At 46.5% G+C, this 21,845-nt stretch overlaps 1 protein-coding gene across 3 annotated transcripts in view; it reads right to left on the bottom strand.

Annotated features, from left to right (window-relative positions):
- Nucleotides 1-21,845, bottom strand: part of LOC134945482 (syntaxin-binding protein 4-like) — a 194,004-nt gene that overhangs the window by 52,055 nt on the left and 120,104 nt on the right. For all 3 annotated transcript variants that reach the window (XM_063934802.1, XM_063934800.1, XM_063934801.1), the window contains exons 6-13: nucleotides 21,224-21,306; nucleotides 20,018-20,144; nucleotides 11,321-11,453; nucleotides 11,132-11,238; nucleotides 10,058-10,208; nucleotides 8,478-8,544; nucleotides 6,948-7,045; nucleotides 6,020-6,116 (exon numbers count right to left, since the gene is read on the bottom strand). In XM_063934802.1, the coding sequence (XP_063790872.1) occupies nucleotides 6,020-6,116; nucleotides 6,948-7,045; nucleotides 8,478-8,544; nucleotides 10,058-10,208; nucleotides 11,132-11,238; nucleotides 11,321-11,453; nucleotides 20,018-20,144; nucleotides 21,224-21,306 (863 nt within the window). The remainder of the gene's footprint in view (nucleotides 1-6,019; nucleotides 6,117-6,947; nucleotides 7,046-8,477; nucleotides 8,545-10,057; nucleotides 10,209-11,131; nucleotides 11,239-11,320; nucleotides 11,454-20,017; nucleotides 20,145-21,223; nucleotides 21,307-21,845) is intronic.

Below are 21,845 nucleotides of genomic sequence, written 5' to 3'. Positions count from 1 at the left end.
ACACTTATCTTAGTAAATAAAGACACAACAACCGTAATTGGCGTGAAAGGGGTCAGCTTTTTATTTTGACTGAGAGGAAGGCCTATTAATACTAAAACTAAGAATGCAGACTTCCCTCTCTAACTAAGGTGGCGGGGAGAAGAACGGTTAAGCATGATAAACAACTTAATACGGGTGATCCAAAATTATATGACAAAATAGAGCAATAAACATATGTGTGTGAGGGGGCCTTCTGCCTCAGATATTCCGGGATCGGCCTCCTGCCTCCATCCCGAGCAATAAAAACATGTGTGAGGGGGCCTTCTGCCCCAGATGTTCCGGGATCGGCCTCCTGCCTCCATCCCAGACATCGGAAATCCAAACTCCAAGGCCAGGGGTCGACCTTCTGCCACTACCCCTGCCCACCAACAGTTGTAGGTACGGAGGTACGCTCCGCCCCTATGGGGTAAAAAATTGGTCCTCCGGCCCCGATATCCACACATGTTTATGGTCTATCATATGGGCCCCACCAGGTAAGGTGGTGCCCATCAATTAATACTAAGACTATAAAATACCTAAAAGTTCACCCGAACTTACTAACAATAAACTCCTTAAGTTACACTAAAATAACCGTTCAGAAACCGGCCACCAAAAGCCGACACAAGTAACCCCATTGGAGCAACAAAAACCCAACTCCCCAGGGCGGGAGGGTGGTTCACGGAAAACCAGGAAAGAGCCAGGATGTCTTAGGTCTGAAGACTATATGTATGTCAGACCAGCCCCTATACAGAATCCAGCCAATCACAATCCAGGCAGTTTTTCTTACGTTCCTCCCACAAAAACTGTAACCCCTTCCGTGCCAGAGTGATGCATTAAGAGGCGCGCCGAAAGCCCAGCCGGTGAGTTTATGCTGTCTCGGCCACATTCATGACCTACGCAGTCTTAAACTTCACACGTCAGATGCATTCGCACGCCACTCAAGCACACTTATCTTAGTAAATAAAGATACAACAACCATAATTGGCGTGAAAGGTCAGCTTTTTATTTTGACTGAGAGGAAGGCCTATTAATACTAAAACTAAGAATGCAGACTTCCCTCTCTAACTAAGGTGGCGGGGAGAAGAACGGTTAAGCATGATAAACAACTTAATACGGGTGATCCAAAATGATATGACAAAATAGAGCAATAAACATATGTGTGTGAGGGGGCCTTCTGCCCCAGATATTCCGAGATCGGCCTCCTGCCTCCATCCCGAGCAATAAAAACATATGTGTGAGGGGGCCTTCTGCCCCAGATGTTCCGGGATCGGCCTCCTGCCCCCATCCCAGACATCGGAAATCCAAAATCCAAGGCCAGGGGTCGACCTTCTGCCACTACCCCTGCCCACCAACAGTTGTAGGGAAGGAGGTACGCTCCGCCCCTATGGGGTAAAAAATTGGGCCTCCGGCCCCGATATCCACACATGTTTATGGTCTATCATATGGGCCCCACCAGGTACCGTGGTGCCCATCAATTAATACTAAGACTATAAAATACCTAAAAGTTCACCCGAATTTACTAACAATAACTCCTTAAGTTACACTTAAATAACCGTTCAGAAACCGGCCAACTGGCAGGTTACCAACCTGCCACTGCCACCTGAACCAAGAAAAACTAAACTAAAACTAAAACTAAAGAAAAACAGAACACGACGCTAACAAGACCTCAAGAACCGGTGTACCAGATCATTGCCACCCACGGCCGACAAGCCATATAAAGCGCGAATCTAGCCGCCTTCCTGCAAAAAAAGGGTGTGACTGAGGTTAATGAACAAAACATAGTATGGAGAAAAGGGGTAACCTAACCTGCATCCCTAACAGGGGGGAGAAGGGGGGGGGGGGGGTCGCCCAATTTGACTTGAGGCAAAAACGCAAAACTTCGTCAGCCGGCAAAAGCCGCAATTAAAACCAACGATAAAACAAAAATTCCTCAAGGCCCCCGCAGTCGCAAAGTGCAACTGCGACGAGCAGCTAATCCTCAAAGGGGCGCACTGGGAGGACAAGGCCTGATACAGCGTCTGACTGCACCAGACCTCCACCTACCCAGTGCCCGGACGTCGACTTCGGACCCACCTGCCGCAGCAGCAGCTGAAGCAGCGCCGGTGCGGAAAGAGTGAGTCCCATGGTCGTCCGGAGGTAGACCCAGGTATAAGATACAACGTCTTAAAACCGACCGAAATTGATAAGCGGTCAACAGGAAACCGTCAATATGGACAAGCCACCCAGAAGGCGTTGGAGGCCGTACAGACGAATAAGACCGGGCCGCGATAACTGGACAAATGCCCCGCACACGAGCCCGACCCACTCGAACCCACAGCCCCCTGCCGACTACGTCAGTCTTGGAGCGCTGAATCCTACACCACAAACCGTGGGGGCGTACGACGACGTGGGCCGCCAGCATGAGCGAGGCAGAAGTCCGAGAGACGGACACCAGCTCACCCACCCTGAATGCACCGTGGAAGGCCATCGTAAAGGCCGCCATGAAGAGGCGAACCTCGAATCCCCGTATCGTATCCCCGTATCGTGAGCGCTGAATCCTACACCACAAACCGTGGCTTTTATGGACTGAAAGGAAGGCCTGTTAAATCTAAACTTGGATGAAAAACTCCCTCTCTAACTAAGGGATGGCATTTATTATTATAGCACAAACCAGATAGCACATGAAAAGAAAATATCTCAAAATTATAATAGAAATAATATCCGAAATGTAGGAGATGTTCCGGGATCGGCCTTCTGCCACCATCCCTGAGGGCCTGCTGCCCAGATGTTCAGGGATCGGCCTTCTGCCACCATCCCTGACCATCCCGAATCCAATGCAACTATGGGCCATCTGCCTAGTGAGGGGTCTTACTACTATGGCCCCTCTCCAGAAGGTAGCGACTCCACCGCTCCCAAGCGGCCAGATAAGCCGCGAAAGTTGCAGGAGCCAAAGACCTGTGGGCTAAATCCTCCAATCTGCACACAGAAGCAGGACAGAAGTCCCCTTGGATTAGAGCTGCAGGAGCCAACTGCCTAAACTGCTGCCAGTCGCCGCGATAAAGGGTATCATCAATTTCGTGGCGCGTGGCCGGGACATGCTTGGCTCGCAACGTAATGTTGTTCACCCAGCATAGCAAGACTATCTGCGCGAAGACCCGCAGTACCGGCAAGGATGTGGACTCCTGCCTGATGATGGCAAAAACCACGGCCAAATTGTCACACCAGAAGACCACCTGTTTGTTACGCAGGGCATAGCGCCAGAGCTCCAATGCGCCCAGTATGGGGAAAAATTTCCAGCAACAGCAAGTGTGTCGTGAAGCGCTCGCTAATCGCAAGCACCAGAAGCGTCCGAGAAAAGCTCCAGGGAGGTGCCAGACATGACCGCCTCCCATCCAACACAAACGGCGCTGAAACGAACCAGAAATTTATCCCTTGCACGTAAATCCCGACGAAGTTCGGGGGACAATCTGAGAAAATGATGCGGGCGTCGAATTCCAACTGTCGCCAGCTCCAATTTCCTACAGAAAACCCCCCACCCATGGGGATAAGTTTGCAAGCAAAATTAAACAGGCCCAACAGGGATTAAGCCTGCATGAGAGTAAGCTTGCCCGCAGCAAGCGCATAAAGGATATCATCGTGAAAACGTAACACCTTATCCACAGGGAGCCTACAGGGGCCGATGGCCGAATCAATCTGAAGTCCGAGATAAACTACGGATGCAGAGGGCCCCTAAGGCCGCTCAGGCGCCACCGGAACCCCGAAGCGTGCGAAGAGGGCGAGTGCCCTCCGTAACAAGCGAGCGCAGCGATCTGAGTCCTGTGGCCTGATCAAAAGAAAATCATCCAAGCCGTGCGAAATTCGCCGTTCGCCCGTCGCATGCTCCAGGCACCAATGAAGGAAAGAACTGAATCCCTTGAAGTATGCGCAAGAGAGAGAACAACCCATAGGGAGGCACCGATCTATGTAATAGCCATCGCCCAATATAAAAACCCAGAAACCGAAAGGCGGAAGGGTGCAGAGGGAGAAGACGAAATGCTGACTGGATGTCCAAGTTACACATCACGACCCCCGGTGCAAAAGACCTAATGTTGGCTATGGCCGAATCAAAGGACAGGGAAATGACCCTACACTGATAATCGGGGATAGCATCCTTTACGGATGACCCAGGGAACAGGAAAGATGCTGTAGGAGCCTATATTTGCTTGCTGTCTTCTTGGGAACTATCCCGACAGGGGACAAGACCAAATCTGGTAAGAGGGAGAGGGGGTTCCGAAAAGGGGGGGGGGGGGGGACTATCCTCCTGCCCAACGAAACCTCCGCCTGAACATTCTGCCGGAGCACGACCAGAAACTCCCGAGCCGAACGCAGGTTCGTACCAGCCCCAGGACCCACTAGCCCAGATATCGGTAAGGAGAAGCTGAACGCGAAAACCGAGAGCAAAAATTGGGCGTCCACCCGCCGCGGGTACCCTCGCAGCCAGGGTATGAGCGCCAGTAATCTAATTGGGGTGGGGGCCAAGGCCAGCGCCTGGGGCCCGCGGGAACGCGACTCTGCCGGGTCTGCGAGACGAAATAACCCCTTGACCCAGGACTGGTGCAGTCCGTGATCCCATGGGCTCCGCAACATCCGATGCAGGAGCGACGAAAACGACACTGACCACCCAACTCACATTGGGCATTATGAAAAGCGAAGCATTTACCAGGCCCTGTGCTTGATGGGCCCGCTTGGAAAGCAGCAGAACGAGAGCCAGGCCGCTTTGGCCACTGTCTCGCCGTACTGCCCTCCTCGGTGCCCACGGAGCCCTGTGTCAGCTCCGAGCACAATTCGACATCCATTTTACCGAAAAAATGTAGATCTCCCGGCCGAGTAGTATGCACCGGAAGACCGAAAAGTAACGTCGCTTAGCCGACCCTTTTTACTCCTGGTACAGCACGTGTATAAGGAATTGATAGCGCACTAGGTTCATGTGCTCGTCCGGGCGCGTCTCAAAATAACACGCCGCGTAGATTAACATGCGCCTAACCCAATTAGGGTAGGATCGTAAAGTGGCTTCGCTGCCCTGTCTTTTTCTTCGTAGCCGAAAGCAAAGCTTAACGATCAACACTAGTGAGGGCGAAGATATTGACGTATTGGCCTTTACGGATCCCGTCCTGGACCCGAAACATCAGACCACGTTGCACTGCCGTGGTAGCGCAATAAACGGTGTCCGACTCGAACGACACTTGCGAGGCTGAAGAGGTTGAACACCAGCGCTCGCGCCGTTTGTGACGCTTGACCGTGCAGACCGCCGTGGAGGCCAGGAAGGAGTCCGTGCCCCGACACCTGCGCCTGTGTCTAATGTGCATGCTGGAAAAACTACGCGCGCTGTATTTTTATAGTCAAAACACTGGAGTAAAAAGTCTATGGTAGGTGAGGCAGTGCCTCACCTGCTTATCTTTTCCGCCCATCTCTGATCAAAACCCACCAAATTTTCAGGAGTTTATACTGCTGTACCTGTGTATAATGCCCACGTGAACCATTTGGCTCATATATTGTGCGCAAATCTGGCTCTGGTACTAACCAGTGCCTCCTGAGAAACTTACCTCACCGCACGTCCCTGGTACATTCACACAATTCATTTATGTTTCATATACACCTTATACACACAGCCTGAAGGTCATTTAATACAATATTTTTAATAACTCTGTGTATTAAACAATGTTTGTGTACATTGAGTCATCACAAAACAAAGGTTTCACTATCTCTCACACAAAAAAATCCGTATTTCGGAATATTTGGATATGGGATACTCAACCTGTATGTGTTTAGTTGTCAGTAGTCTTTAAGGGATGGCTACTGTTCTAAGGGGGAGATTTATCAAAACTTGGAGAGAAATTCAGTGGAGAGCGATAAAGTACCAACCAATCAGCTCCCAACTGTCATTTTTCAAATACAGCCTATAAAATGTCAGTTTTGTACTTCATTGAGGTCTAAGCACCCAGAGATATACCACTGGCCTTTATATATAGCCTGTAATACTCACCTCCATACGCTACTGTCCCCTGACAGTCTGTGATTAGTTCCTGATGAAGTTCTCTCTTCTTCTCATCCGAGACATCCAGCCTAAGGACCTTCAGGATCTAACGTCAAACAAAATATAAGACTGACTGGCTATATGAGTAAATACAGCCCGTAGCTATAAATCAGACCCCAATGCTGGGCTGGCAGAAGCACTATTGAAGCCCTAGGACTCCCCAACCCCCCCATATAATGGGATTGTGGCCTTAGGTGACCACATGGCTTCACCTAAAGACAGCGCTGGCTATGCCTCAATGGAGTTAGCAGTGGTTGTGATTTAAGGGCATCATTTGGCCTGGCCATTATCAGGAATCATGGGAAGGTGCAGCAGAATGAGGGTGAGGCCAGTTATGTCACATTTCCAGGCTAACTAGCAGAGGTCTCTGTTTTGAGCTATGTTCTGTTGGCATACTTGACATTTAGGCAGGAGGGACATGAATGGCAATACAGCCACAATCAAACCAGCATTCACATTGGGGGTGACACTGCCCCTCAGTTACATAGAACACTATGTTTTAAGATAACTTCAGTAGTGTACGGCACCTAAAATGAACATCTGTTCTGGGTGGAAAGCTTCTTTAAGAACACACTTGTCTGTCTACTGGCTTAAATGTCAATTCAATTACAGTAGACATGACTTTGCTGCGTTTGCGAGTAAGTGTGTCACATACTCTACCACCATACTTGTGCTTTTTTGTTCACAGACCCATAGGTCTGCTTTCAAAAATCCATGAGTCCAGGGCTAGATAGGGCAACGAGGGGGGCCATTGGCTGTGTTTCTTCCACGCTGTTGCAACTTGCCCCCTCTCACGTCTAATTTAATGTACCCCCTGGTCTGCAACTCATCTAGGTGTCAACCAACATTAACCAGGAGTGCTTGCAATAACACTTACCAAGTCCAGTTTGTCCTTTTTGAGCCGGACATGAGGATCTAACGTGACCTTCTGTTTGTTCCCTGCCAATGTTCTGTGATTGAGTGGGGATCCTGGAGCTGGAAGGTGGAGTTAACGTATTATTTGAGATAGGAAGTCCAGTTTAGGCCAGCAGAAATCAGATAAAGGTTAAATGACATGTGTGCCCAAGTGTACAGGGCAACATCTCATGGCAACCATCAGATTTTAGCTTTACGGAGTCTGGCTACACTCATAGAAACACAGATAAGAACCACTTGGCCCATCGAGTCTGCCCCTTTTTTACCATATTTTTACCTCAAATCTTATTTGATCCTTATTTCTTTGTAAGGATATCCTTATGTCTATCCCATGCATGTTTAAATTGCTCTACTGTCTTAACCTTTACCACCTCTGATGGGAGGCTATTCCACTTGTCCACTACCCTTTCTGTGAAATAATATTTCCTCAAATTTCCCCTGAACCTACCTCCCTCCAGTTTCAGTGCATGTCCTTGTGTTATACTTTTCTTCATTTGTAGAATGCTTCTCTCCTGGACTTTGTTAGAGACATTCGAAAATATATCAAGGGTTTTATCATGTCCCCCCTTTCCCTTCTCTGCTCCAAACTATACATAATGAGATTTTTTTAGTCTTTCTGGGTATGTTTTGTGATGTAGGCCATGCACCATTTTAGTTGCCCTTCTTTGTACAATCCCTAATGTATTAATATCCTTTTGAAGATATGGCCTCCAGAACTGAACACAGTATTCTAGGTGAGGCCATACCAATGACCTATACAGTGGCATTATTACTTCTTTCTTTCTGATGCTGATTCCTCTCCCAATGCAACCAAGCATCTGACTAGCCTTCCTCATTGCTTTGTTACTTTGATTACCTGCCTTTAAGTCACCTGAAATAGGGACTCCTAGATCCCTTTCCTCCTCAGTAGTTTCCAGTATAGTGCCGTTAATACTATATTTAGCCTTTGTATTTTTCAGACCCAAGTGCATGATTTTGCATTTTCACTCGACTGCTGAAATCGGACTGAGGACTTTGTAGGAGATGTAGCCAACCTTCTAAAGAGTGGACAAGTGGAAAAGTTGCCCATAGGAGAGCTGATTGGTTACCACAGACACCGTCTCCACTTCTCCACTCTTTAGAGTATTGGATACAGTTCCCCCTATGAGCTAGAGCCTAGAACTTCCAAGTCACTGTCTTTCCTCCACTGCTAGTTGAGGTCACCCTGCGAGCTCACAGCTCAGGGAGATGGAACTTGTCCATGACGCTCTGATAGGGCTCAACAGAGAACCTCTATTAAGCTCTATAGGGAAATACAGGACACACTTCCTCTCACAGCACTACAAGATCAAAACACAAAGAGTTCGGGTATCAGGATGCCCACGGGTAGAGACTTATAACGTGGGGGGTAGATAAGTTACTAGGCAGAAGGGTGTTGTACTAAAGTGGACTTTCCCTTTAAATATGCCCTGACATCATAAGAGTTACAGAAGACAGAGTTACAGCTTCCTACCTGAGATGGTAAGTTCAGGGGGGCAGATGTCGAGAGATGGAGAAGGCACATTATTTTCATGTCGGCACTGTAAAACAATGCAGTCAGGATGTTACATGCAGACACACGCACATTACATGCACATTACATCTTACACACTCGTACTATTGTCACAAGGCACTCTCATGGTTGTGGGAGCCATATATATATATATATACAGTAGAAGTGAGAATACAGAGGAGGGCTGAGGGAAGATTGAGCCTGATTCAGATCTGTGCGTTAATGCCGCCTCTACTGCTAGTGTAAGCATTCCCCGCATGTACGAGCTTGAGATGGACTGTGTACATCATGAAACGCTCAGTTTACTTATCTACGCGCTGTGCAGATCTGCCTGCTGGTCCGTGTACCACTGCACCACCCGAACATCAGACCAAGGCCCTATTTCAGACCTGATCGCTGGGCTGCAAATTACACTGTCCTGCGATCAGATAGTCGCTGCCCAGGGGGAGTGAAAATTTGCCCCGTGCAAGTGTGCGATTGCATGTGTACGCTGTGCGAAAATTCCTCTCAGTCAGCGGACAGCAGCAAAACCATTCGCATCACACTCACCATCGTATGTTTTTCCCATTCTGTGCAGTCTGTGCGTAGCCCAATACTTACTCCTCCAGTGTGAAGAAACCAGGATGACCAGGGCCGGAGCTGACGTCACACACCCGCCCTGAAAACGCTTGGGAACGCCTGCGTTTTTCCTGGCACTCCCAGAAAACGGGCAGTTAACCACCCACGAACGTCCTCTTCCTGTCAATCACCTTGCGAAAAACCGTGCGATCTAAATTTCCGCACCATCCTGATGCTGTTTGGTGACGCGCTTGCGCAATGCGGTGCGGTGCGAAAACGCACACCAGCGATCAGGTTTTAATCGGGCCCCAACTTCAGCTGCTCGAGTAAGTCCTGATTCGCGCAGATTCAACTGTTTAAGTTCCACATAATATGGCCACCGTGTCTGCAAGAGAGAACTCAGCCGCATGCACAAGCCTGCCCATGACACTCCCACACCACAGCATCTTTTTGCGTTGAAGTTTTGTTACCTCTAGTCTCCATTCACAAGTGCTTGGCAGTGGTCTTCTCATGTCTGTGTGAATTATTAAGCAACTGCATGCACAATCGCAAAACACAGTTCATGCATGTGCAATAATGGTGCCCAAGGATATTTACGCATGCGCAGTATAAAACATTGCCTATTTGCAAAAGCATCGGCACGTGTTAGGCTTCCATGTTGTTAGGCCAAAAATTACACCAATTCACAGCCTTTTAGCCATATACCCTCCATACGGACCATACTAATCAGGAATTTTCAGCATTATCTCCCTATCCTGCCCGCTTCACTAGGAGAGTAGGTAAGTATGATCAAACCTTCGAGAGAGAGAAAGTGGAAGAGTTGCCCCTTTCAACTAATCAGCTTGTAAGTGTAATTTTATAGTCTGTGCTAGATAAATGATAGCTAGAAGTTGATTTGTTGATTCGTTGTTATGGGCAACTAATCCACTTATTCTCTCTTGAAGCTTTGATACGTCTCCCCTTTAGAGTGTTTATTATCTTACCTCTGGAGATCGGACTTGGACTTTAAGTCTGCAGGAGCCCAGACCGTTTCCCAGCATCCTGTGCTGCAAGGAACTAGAGCTATTGGCGCTGGAGACACCTGGAATACGCCCTGTGTTTGGGATAAAGGACACATCTGTGCAGCTGTCCTGTCTTAGAAGAAAGATGAAAAGTTTAAAGAATTTAATATTAGCCCGATATAATGCCAAGGCTCCAAGGTTACATTTAGCCCCTTCATAAATTTGACATACTATAGTTTTCATTTCTGAGAGTAACAAGTGGATTAGAACCTTCCTGATGAAATAGAGTATGCAGGCTGTGCGGAGTTCCTGCAGAGCCACCACTCAGGTAGGTGGGCAGATGTACTAAGCCTTGAAGAGCAATAAAGTGGACAGAGATAAACTACCAACCAATAAGCTTCTGACATTTTTCAAACAAACATGGCAGTAAAGAGCTGATTGGTTGGTACTTTGGGGTCTATTCATGAAGCAGTGAAAAGTGTGGAGAAGTGAACCAGTGGAGAAGTTGACCATGGCAACCAATCAGCTGCTACGAATACTTTTATAGAGTGCACTTTATAAATGTTACCTATACACTGATTGGTTGCCATGTGCAAATTCTCCACTGGCTCACTTCTCCACACTGATTCATTAATAGACACCTGTAACTCTCTCCACTATTTCACCCTTCAAGGCTTAGTGCATCTACACAGGGTCAGGCACCGGGGAACCTGCCAGAACTGAGGGACATCTCTGCTGCTAAGTAATAAACACTTTGGCGGAAATTTGTCAAACCTTCTAAACAGGACAAGTGCCTTTGTTGGCCATAGCAACCAATCAGATTATGAAATGCACTGGATAGATATCTAGAATATGATTAGGGCAACAGCTCCACTTGTCCACTTCAGAAGGTTTGCTATTGTCTGGTTAATATTCTGAACTCTGGCCAAAATTACTTGTTCAAGTTTAGGTGGATCTATTATTCTATAGCTGATAAATAATGCATCCCCAGGTATGCAGAGGGAAAAGTCTGTTATATTTGTGTTAGCTAAATGGAGATAAAGTCCACATACTCACCTAAACCTGGATCTGGTCAGAATCCGTTTGGCTTCCTCATTGGTGACTCCAATCAGCGAGTCTTTGTTGACAGAGACCAGCTGATCTCCCACTCGTAATCGCCCATCCTGGAAAAGATCCCACAGGTCCTTAGTTGATGGAGTCAACGGTCAAATATGGGCCTGTTGCATATGTCACTGGCACACTTACCCTGTAGCTATCTCCGTCCAGTAACACCTCTTGTACATAGACCATCGGCCCTTCCTGACGATTGGAACCACCAGTGATCGCCAGTCCCAGGCCAGTAGACTTAAGTATGGAAATATTCTGGATAGTTGAGTCACTGAATGGAAAGTTCAATAAAAGAGATGTAATAAAAGCCACATAATATACAGTACATCCTAAAAGACATCACTGTGGAAAAGGGTCTAGAACATATGTCTGTATCCAAGATATCATGATTGTAGAGAATGCTTTGATGTATTTTACATTACATTCTGGATTTTGTTAGTGATGAGCGGGTTCGGTTCCTCGGAATCCGAACCCGCCCGAACTTCACCTTTTTTTTACACGGGTCCGAGCGACTCGGATCCTCCCGCCTTGCTTGGTTAACCCGAGCGCGCCCGAACGTCATCATCCCGCTGTCGGATTCTCGCGAGACTCGGATTCTATATAAGGAGCCGCGCGTCGCCGCCATTTTTCACACGTGCATTGAGATTGATAGGGAGAGGACGTGGCTGGCGTCCTCTCCGTTGTATTAGAAAAAAAAAAACTGAGTGACTTAGTTTTAATTGTGGGGAGGATTGGGGACGGGGAGCAGCTGTTAGGGAGTACAGTGCAGGGTTTTGAGTTTAATCCATTGTTTCTCTGCCTGAAAAAAAACGCTCCACCATATCTGTGCTCACTCAGTGTGCTGCACTGCTGCATGATATATCTGTGCTGAGTGCACTGCTCACACTGCCTAATTGTGGGGACTGGGGAGCAGTTATAGCAGGAGTACAGTGCACAGTTTTGCTGACAGTGACCACCAGTCCAGTATATGTTTGTCTGCCTGAAAAACACTGTGGTGTTTTTTTTTCTTCTTTCTTCATGCTAGTTTGTTTAGCAGTCTGCTGACAGTGTCCACCAGGTCCGTTATACAGTATATTATATATATAATTAAGCACTAAGCAGCAGTACGGTAGGCCACGGCTGTACCTACCTCTGTGTCGTCAGTGCACTCGTCGTCCATAAGTATAAGTAATACTATACTATCCATCCATCTACATTGTATACCTGTGGTGTTTTTTTTTTCTTTCTTCATAGTCATACTAGTTTGTTTAGCAGTCTGCTGACAGTGTCCACCAGGTCCGTTATACAGTATATCATATATATAAGCACTAAGCAGCAGTACGGTAGGCCACGGCTGTACCTACCTCTGTGTCGTCACTCGTCGTCCATAAGTATAAGTAATACTATACTATCCATCCATCTACATTGTATACCTGTGGTGTTTTTTTTTTCTTTCTTCATACTAGTTTAGCAGTCTGCTGACAGTGTCCACCAGGTCCGTTATACAGTATATCATATATATAAGCACTAAGCAGCAGTACGGTAGGCCACGGCTGTACCTACCTCTGTGTCGTCAGTCGTCGTCCATAAGTATAAGTAATACTATACTATCCATCCATCTACATTGTATACCTGTGGTGTTTTTTTTTTTCTTTCTTCATACTAGTTTAGCAGTCTGCTGACACTGTCCAACAGGTCCGTTATACAGTATAATATCATATATATAAGCACTAAGCAGCAGTACGGTAGGCCACGGCTGTACCTACCTCTGTGTCGTCACTCGTCGTCCATAAGTATAAGTAATACTATACTATCCATCCATCTACATTGTATACCTGTGGTGTTTTTTCTTTCTTTCTTCATACTAGTTTAGCAGTCTGCTGACACTGTCCACCAGGTCCGTTATACAGTATAATATCATATATATAAGCACTAAGCAGCAGTACGGTAGGCCACGGCTGTACCTACCTCTGTGTCATCACTTGTCGTCCATAAGTATAAGTAATACTATACTATCCATCCATCTACATTGTATACCTGTGGTGTTTTTTTTTTTTTTCTTCATACTAGTTTGTTTAGCAGTCTGCTGACAGTGTCCACCAGGTCCGTTATACAGTATATCATATATATAAGCACTAAGCAGCAGTACGGTAGGCCACGGCTGTACCTACCTCTGTGTCGTCAGTCTTCGTCCATAAGTATAAGTAATACTATACTATCCATCCATCTACATTGTATACCTGTGGTGTTTTTTTTTTTCTTTCTTCATACTAGTTTGTTTAGCAGTCTGCTGACAGTGTCCACCAGGTCCGTTATACAGTATATCATATATATAAGCACTAAGCAGCAGTACGGTAGGCCACGGCTGTACCTACCTCTGTGTCGTCAGTCGTCGTCCATAAGTATAAGTAATACTATACTATCCATCCATCTACATTGTATACCTGTGGTGTTTTTTTTTTCTTTCTTCATACTAGTTTGTTTAGCAGTCTGCTGACAGTGTCCACCAGGTCCGTTATACAGTATATCATATATATAAGCACTAAGCAGCAGTACGGTAGGCCACGGCTGTACCTACCTCTGTGTCGTCAGTCGTCGTCCATAAGTATAAGTAATACTATACTATCCATCCATCTACATTGTATACCTGTGGTGGTTTTTTTTTTTTTTCTTTCTTCATACTAGTTTGTTTAGCAGTCTGCTGACAGTGTCCACCAGGTCCGTTATACAGTATATCATATATATAAGCACTAAGCAGCAGTACGGTAGGCCACGGCTGTACCTACCTCTGTGTCGTCAGTCGTGGTCCATAAGTATAAGTAATACTATACTATCCATCATCTACATTGTATACCTGTGGTGTTTTTTTTTTCTTTCTTCATACTAGTTTAGCAGTCAGCTGACACTGTCCACCAGGTCCGTTATACAGTATAATATCATATATATAAGCACTAAGCAGCAGTACGGTAGGCCACGGCTGTACCTACCTCTGTGTCGTCAGTCGTCGTCCATAAGTATAAGTAATACTATACTATCCATCCATCTACATTGTATACCTGTGGTGTTTTTTTTCTTTCTTCATACTAGTTTGTTTAGCAGTCTGCTGACAGTGTCCACCAGGTCCGTTATACAGTATATCATATATATAAGCACTAAGCAGCAGTACGGTAGGCCACGGCTGTACCTACCTCTGTATTGTCAGTCGTCGTCCATAAGTATAAGTAATACTATACTATCCATCCATCTACATTGTATACCTGTGGTGGCTTTTAGTTGTGCGCAAAATATGGAGAACAAAAATGTGGAGGTTAAAAAAATAGGGAAAGATCAAGATCCACTTCCACCTCGTGCTGAAGCTGCTGCCACTAGTCATGGCCGAGACGATGAAATGCCATCAACGTCGTCTGCCAAGGCCGATGCCCAATGTCATAGTACAGAGCATGTAAAATCCAAAACACAAAAGATCAGTAAAAAAATGACCCAAAAATCAAAATTAAAAGCGTCTGAGGAGAAGCGTAAACTAAACTTGCCAATATGCCATTTACGACACGGAGTGGCAAGGAACGGCTGAGGCCCTGGCCTATGTTCATGACTAGTGGTTCAGCTTCACATGAGGATGGAAGCACTCATCCTCTCGCTAGAAAAAAGAAAAGACTTGCGGCAAAAGCACAGCAAAGAACTGTGCGTTCTTCGAAATCCCAAATCCCAAAGGAGAGTCCAATTGTGTCGGTTGCGATGCCTGACCTTCCCAACACTGGACGGGAAGAGCTTGCGCCTTCCACCATTTGCACGCCCCCCTGCAAGTGTTGAAAGGAGCACCCGCAGTCCAGTTCCTGATAGTGAAATTGAAGATGTCAGTGTTGAAGTACACCAGGATGAGGATATGGGTGTTGCTTGGGCTGGGGAGGAAATTGACAAGGAGGATTCTGATGGTGAGGTGGTTTGTTTAAGTCAGGCACCCGGGGAGACACCTGTTGTCCGTGGGAGGAATATGGCCATTGACATGCCTGGTGAAAATACCAAAAAAATCAGCTCTTCAGTGTGGAAGTATTTCAACAGAAATGCGGACAACAGGTGTCAAGCCGTGTGTTGCCTTTGTCAAGCTGTAATAAGTAGGGGTACGGACGTTAACCACCTCGGAACATCCTCCCTTATACGTCACCTGCAGCGCATTCATAATAAGTCAGCGACAAGTTCAAAAACTTTGGGCGACAGCGGAAGCAGTCCACTGACCAGTAAATCCCTTCCTCTTGTAACCAAGCTCACGCAAACCACACCACCAACTCCCTCAGTGTCAATTTCCTCATTATCCAGGAAAGCCAATAGTCCTGCAGGCCATGTCACTGGCAAGTCTGACGAGTCCTCTCCTGCCTGGGATTCCTCCGATGCATCCTTGAGTGTAATGCCTACTGCTGCTGGCGCTGCTGTTGTTGCTGCTGGGAGTCGATCGTCATCCCAGAGAGGAAGTCGGAAGACCACTTTTACTACTTCCAGTAAGCAACTGACTGTCCAACAGTCCTTTGCGAGGAAGATGAAATATCACAGCAGTCATCCTGCTGCAAAGCGGATAACTGAGGCCTTGACAACTATGTTGGTGTTAGACGTGCATCCGGTATCCGCCGTTAGTTCACAGGGAACTAGACAATTTATTGAGGCAGTGTGCCCCCGTTACCAAATACCATCTAGGTTCCACTTCTCTAGGCAGGCGATACCGAGAATGTACACGGACGTCAGAAAAAGACTCACCAGTGTCCTAAAAAATGCAGTTGTACCCAATGTCCACTTAACCACGGACATGTGGACAAGTGGAGCAGGGCAGACTCAGGACTACATGACTGTGACAGCCCACTGGGTAGATGTATTGCCTCCCGCTGCAAGAACAGCAGCGGCGGCACCAGTAGCAGGATCTCGCAAACGCCAACTCGTTCCTAGGCAGGCTACGCTTTGTATCACCGCTTTCCAGAATACGCACACAGCTGAAAACCTCTTACGGCAACTGAGGAAGATCATCGCAGAATGGCTTACCCCAATTGGACTCTCCTGGGGATTTGTGACATCGGACAACGCCAGCAATATTGTGCGCGCATTACATCTGGGCAAATTCCAGCACGTCCCATGTTTTGCACATACCTTGAATTTGGTGGTGCAGAATTATTTAAAAAACGACAGGGGCGTGCAAGAGATGCTGTCGGTGGCCAGAAGAATTGCGGGCCACTTTCGGCGTGCAGGCACCGCGTACAGAAGACTGGAGCACCACCAAAAAAACCTGAACCTGCCCTGCCATCATCTGAAGCAAGAGGTGGTAACGAGGTGGAATTCAACCCTCTATATGCTTCAGAGGATGGAGGAGCAGCAAAAGGCCACTCAAGCCTATACATCTGGCCACGATATAGGCAAAGGAGGTGGAATGCACCTGTCTCAAGCGCAGTGGAGAATGATTTCAACGTTGTGCAAGGTTCTGCTGCCCTTTGAACTTGCCACACGTGAAGTCAGTTCAGACACTGCCAGCCTGAGTCAGGTTATTCCCCTCATCAGGCTTTTGCAGAAGAAGCTGGAGGCATTGAAGGAGGAGCTAAAACAGAGCGATTCCGCTAGGCATGTGGGACTTGTGGATGGAGCCCTTCATTCGCTTAACCAGGATTCACGTGTGGTCAATCTGTTGAAATCAGAGCACTACATTTTGGCCACCGTGCTCGATCCTAGATTTAAAACCTACGTTGGATCTCTCTTTCCGGCAGACACAAGTCTGCAGGGGTTCAAAGAACTGCTGGTGAGAAAATTGTCAAGTCAAGCGGAACGCGACCTGTCAACATCTCCTCCTTCACATTCTCCCGCAACTGGGGGTGCGAGGAAAAGGCTACGAATTCCGAGCCCACCCGCTGGCGGTGATGCAGGGCAGTCTGGAGCGACTGCTGATGCTGACATCTGGTCCGGACTGAAGGACCTGCCAACGATTACTGACATGTCGTCTACTGTCACTGCATATGATTCTCTCACCATTGAAAGAATGGTGGAGGATTATATGAGTGACCGCATCCAAGTAGGCACGTCAGACAGTCCGTACGTATACTGGCAGGGAAAAGAGGCAATTTGGAGGCCCTTGCACAAACTGGCTTTATTCTACCTAAGTTGCCCTCCCTCCAGTGTGTACTCCGAAAGAGTGTTTAGTGCCGCCGCTCACCTTGTCAGCAATCGGCGTACGAGGTTACTTCCAGAAAATGAATTATAATCAATTACTCCATGGAGACATTCACCAGCAGCAATTGCCTCCAGAAAGTACACGGGGATCTGAGATGGTGGATTCCAGTGGGGACGAATTAATAATCTGTGAGGAGGGGGATGTACACAGTGAAAGGGGTGATGAATCGGACGATGATGATGAGGTGGACATCTTGCCTCTGTAGAGCCAGTTTGTGCAAGGAGAGATTGATTGCTTCTTTTTTGGTGGGGGCCCAAACCAACCAGTCATTTCAGTCACAGTCGTGTGGCAGACCCTGTCGCTGAAATGATGGGTTGGTTAAAGTGTGCATGTCCTGTTTATACAACATAAGGGTGGGTGGGAGGGCCCAAGGACAATTCCATCTTGCACCTCTTTTTTCTTTCATTTTTCTTTGCGTCATGTGCTGTTTGGGGAGTATTTTTTAGAAGGGCCATCCTGCCTGACACTGCAGTGCCACTCCTAGATGGGCCAGGTGTTTGTGTCGGCCACTTGGGTCGCTTATCTTACTCACACAGCTACCTCATTGCGCCTCTTTTTTTTATTCTTTGCGTCATGTGCTATTTGGGGGAGTAGTTTTTGGAAGGGCCATCCTGCCTGACACTGCAGTGCCACTCCTAGATGGGCCAGGTGTTTGTGTCGGCCACTTGGGTCGCTTATCTTACTCACACAGCTACCTCATTGCGCCTCTTTTTTTTCTTCTTTGCGTCATGTGCTGTTTGGGGAGTATCTTTTGGAAGGGCCATCCTGCCTGACACTGCAGTGCCACTCCTAGATGGGCCAGGTGTTTGTGTCGGCCACTAGGGTCGCTTAGCTTACTCACACAGCTACCTCATTGCGCCTCTTTTTTTCTTTGCGTCATGTGCTGTTTGGGGAGTATTTTTTGGAAGGGCCATCCTGCCTGACACTGCAGTGCCACTCCTAGATGGGCCAGGTGTTTGTGTCGGCCACTTGTGTCGCTTAGCTTAGCCATCCAGCGACCTCGGTGCAAATTTTAGGACTAAAAATAATATTGTGAGGTGTGAGGTGTTCAGAATAGACTGAAAATGAGTGGAAATTATGGTTATTGAGGTTAATAATACTATGGGATCAAAATGACCCCCAAATTCTATGATTTAAGCTGTTTTTTAGGGTTTTTTGTAAAAAACACCCGAATCCAAAACACACCCGAATCCGACAAAAAAAATTCGGTGAGGTTTTGCCAAAACGCGTTCGAACCCAAAACACGGCCACGGAACCGTACCCAAAACCAAAACACAAAACCCGAAAAATTTCAGGTGCACATGCCTAGATTTTGTGTATAACCATGTATTACCCTGTCAGTTGTTAGACGGGTCTCATTTCCTAATACATGCTGAGTGCTCCACATTACCATCTGTCATGTTCAGCGTCGCACTGGAGCATGAAGGGCCCACCGGGGGAATTCAGTGGTAGGGGCCCATGTTTAGGGGTGTGGCCAGTCTTTAAAGGGGGTGTAGCCAGCAGCCACAGAGGTTTAACCAATAGAGAGCGCATGATCTGGGCCCCCTTGATAAACATATATAGTAAATACTGATAGTGCAAGCATGCCAATGTATCAGATTAATAACAGCAATGCACTGTAGACAATACACCACAGTCCTATGCAGTATAATGTAACTGTACATCTGGAACCTGATCCCTAAAGGAGGAGGTGGCCTACCCCCCACATGCCGGCGGGGGGGAGGGGGGGGGGGGTGCAGTGGGGCCCACCTGGTCCTGTCCAACCCTGGTCATGTATATCGTATGACTCTTTTTTTTCAGACACATATATTGTGATTCTCTTGAAACATTTGATCCTCCTTTGTCAAGTGAGTAAAAGAGTGATGCATGGACCTGCATGTTTTAGTGCAACTCCTTTTCACAGCGGGTAAATGTCACTGCAGCTATTGCTGTCTATCGGGGTACTATGCACACGTCAGTGGTCACTAACTAGAATAGTACAAACATGCAGTAACTCATAGCAGCCTATCAGACATCTGTGATCAAAGAGATGCAATACAAAATCTATGATCACAGCTCTGATTGGATACGGAGATTACCGTACATTTGCACCTACACTCATTAGTGCACCTATGTTATTAAATGAATTATTATTATTTATACTAGTAATATAATAATCTGGTTCTCCTTACTTTTTAAGAGTTTAGGGAGAAGTCACATTGCCCAGTTTAATTATGCCACACGTCTTATACCACCATCATAATGTACTACACTTTATCAGCGTATAACGCAGCACCACATTTAACCAGTGACTAGTAACCAGCAACCAATCAGAACCTAGATCACTAATAATCTGCACCAATTTTATCAGAAACTAGCACCTAGTTGACAAGCATGTGATACAATGGTATGCACTAAACACATACTTGCCTACCTGACCCTCTCCATGAGGGAGAAAATGCTCTGTTCCTGGACTTTCCTGGTAATGTATGATTGCCATCACCTGTGGTGAAACACCTTTCTTATCAATTAACTAGCTCACCACAGGTGATGGCAATCATACATTACCAGGAAAGTCCAGGAACAGAGCATTTTCTCCCTCATGGAGAGTGTCAGGTAGGCAAGTATGTGTTTAGTGCAAACCATTGTATCATATAATTGTTTAGTATATACCGTACCTTGTAGTATAATATGGGGAAACACCAGCACTCCCCCCAAACTGGCTATGGGAGCTGGCAGGACTTAGTAGTAAAGGACTCTGGGAGCGCGATGAGGACTCAGAAGAGGTACTTTCCAGGTATCGGCCTAAATCACAAATAAAACAACAAAAATATTTAAAGTAGACCTGATATCTCTATATAATTCACATGAATGTTACCAAACCTGGTTGACTGAGTTTTAATAAAAAAACAGGAAGGATCCTAAGATATTGTTATGCTCTATCCAAATTACAGGGGAGATCATTCCGAGTTGATCGCTCGCTGCCGATTTTCGCAGCGCAGCAATCAGGTGAATAAACGGCATTTATGCGCATGCGTATGGCCCGCAATGCGCACGCGCGACGTACGGGTACAAAGCTCTTTGTGGTTGTGCTCAGGTTCTAGCGAAGTTTTCCTTCGCACTGACGGCTGCAAGAAGATTGACAGGAAGGGGGCGTTTCTGGGTGTATTTGCAAAAACGCAGGCGTGTCTGAAAAAACGCAGGCGTGGCTGGGCTGGTGTATGACGTCAAATCCGGACACGAATAGGCTGAAGTGATCGCAAGCGCTGAGTAGGTTCAGAGCTACTCAGAAACTGCACAAACTGTTTTTGCAGAGCTCGGCTGCACATGCGTTCGTACTTCTGCTAAGCTAAAATACACTCCCCAGTGGGCGGCGGCATAGCATTTGCACGGCTGCTAAAACTAGCTAGCGAGCGATCGACTCGGAATGACCCCCAGGGTCAGAAGCCAAATTTCACATCACATCAGAATGCTTCTAAATCTGTCTACTTCATTTCATCTGCAAAGTAATGTGTACATTTGTTAATCTATAAAATAAAAAAAATAAAAGAATTCCACCAACTCTCTGTACTGTAACTATCATTGTCACTACCGCTTTATATTTGTGTGACTTGAAACGTCTTACAGATTTTGTATAATTAAAACTATGCATTATTACTTTTAGTTGGTCCAATAGATAAATGAATAAAATATTGTCAGGACAGCAGAGCCGATGCATTACACGGAGTAAAGCACAAGACTCTGAGTTCCGTAGCCACATTATTTGTTCTTGTGCAGTTATATGGTTGCAGAACTGGTTACTTGTAATATCTATCTATATATCGCATTGCAGCAAATGCACTATCCCATATACAGTGCTAGAACGTCTGGTGTATCATACTCACTGCTGTGCATGATGGGAGAACTCCGGGAAGACTCAGAGTCACTGTGCAGGCTGCATTTCTCCAGCAGTTCTGAGAACTCCTTCCTGTAACACAGCATAATACGCAACATATATCATATAAATCATATATATCTGATCTCTAATTTCAGATCCGTGCACTGTAGCCAACTCTATCACTTCTGAGAATTCCTTCCTGTAACAGAGTATAATAGAGGACATACCTCATATTATATACTGTAATTTATATAATATACCTAATCCCTGATCCACACACAGTGGCCAGCTCTATCCTATCAGAGAACTCCATACTGTAATAGAGCATAATACAGGACATACCTCATATTATAGAACTTATATATAGTAATATATCATGTCAGATCCACACACTGTGGCCAGCTCTATCCTATCAGAGAACTCCATACTGTAACAGAGCATAATATAGGACTTACATCATATTATATGACATAAGTCATATTATATCCCTGAAGGGGCCTACACTCGGTGCGATATATCGCACCATGTGGAAACACCCTGCGATGCCAATGCGCGGTCCCGCGGGAGCGGCATTGCAAGGAAAATAGTGCAGGCAGGCCAATAATGACTATATCGGAGGTTCATGCTTC

The sequence above is a fragment of the Pseudophryne corroboree genome, chromosome 7 (genome assembly GCF_028390025.1).
Source record: "Pseudophryne corroboree isolate aPseCor3 chromosome 7, aPseCor3.hap2, whole genome shotgun sequence".
Classification (NCBI taxonomy): Eukaryota; Metazoa; Chordata; class Amphibia; order Anura; family Myobatrachidae; genus Pseudophryne; species Pseudophryne corroboree.
Note: the sequence above shows the minus strand (reverse complement) of the source record. Positions and strands in the feature narration are given on the sequence as shown.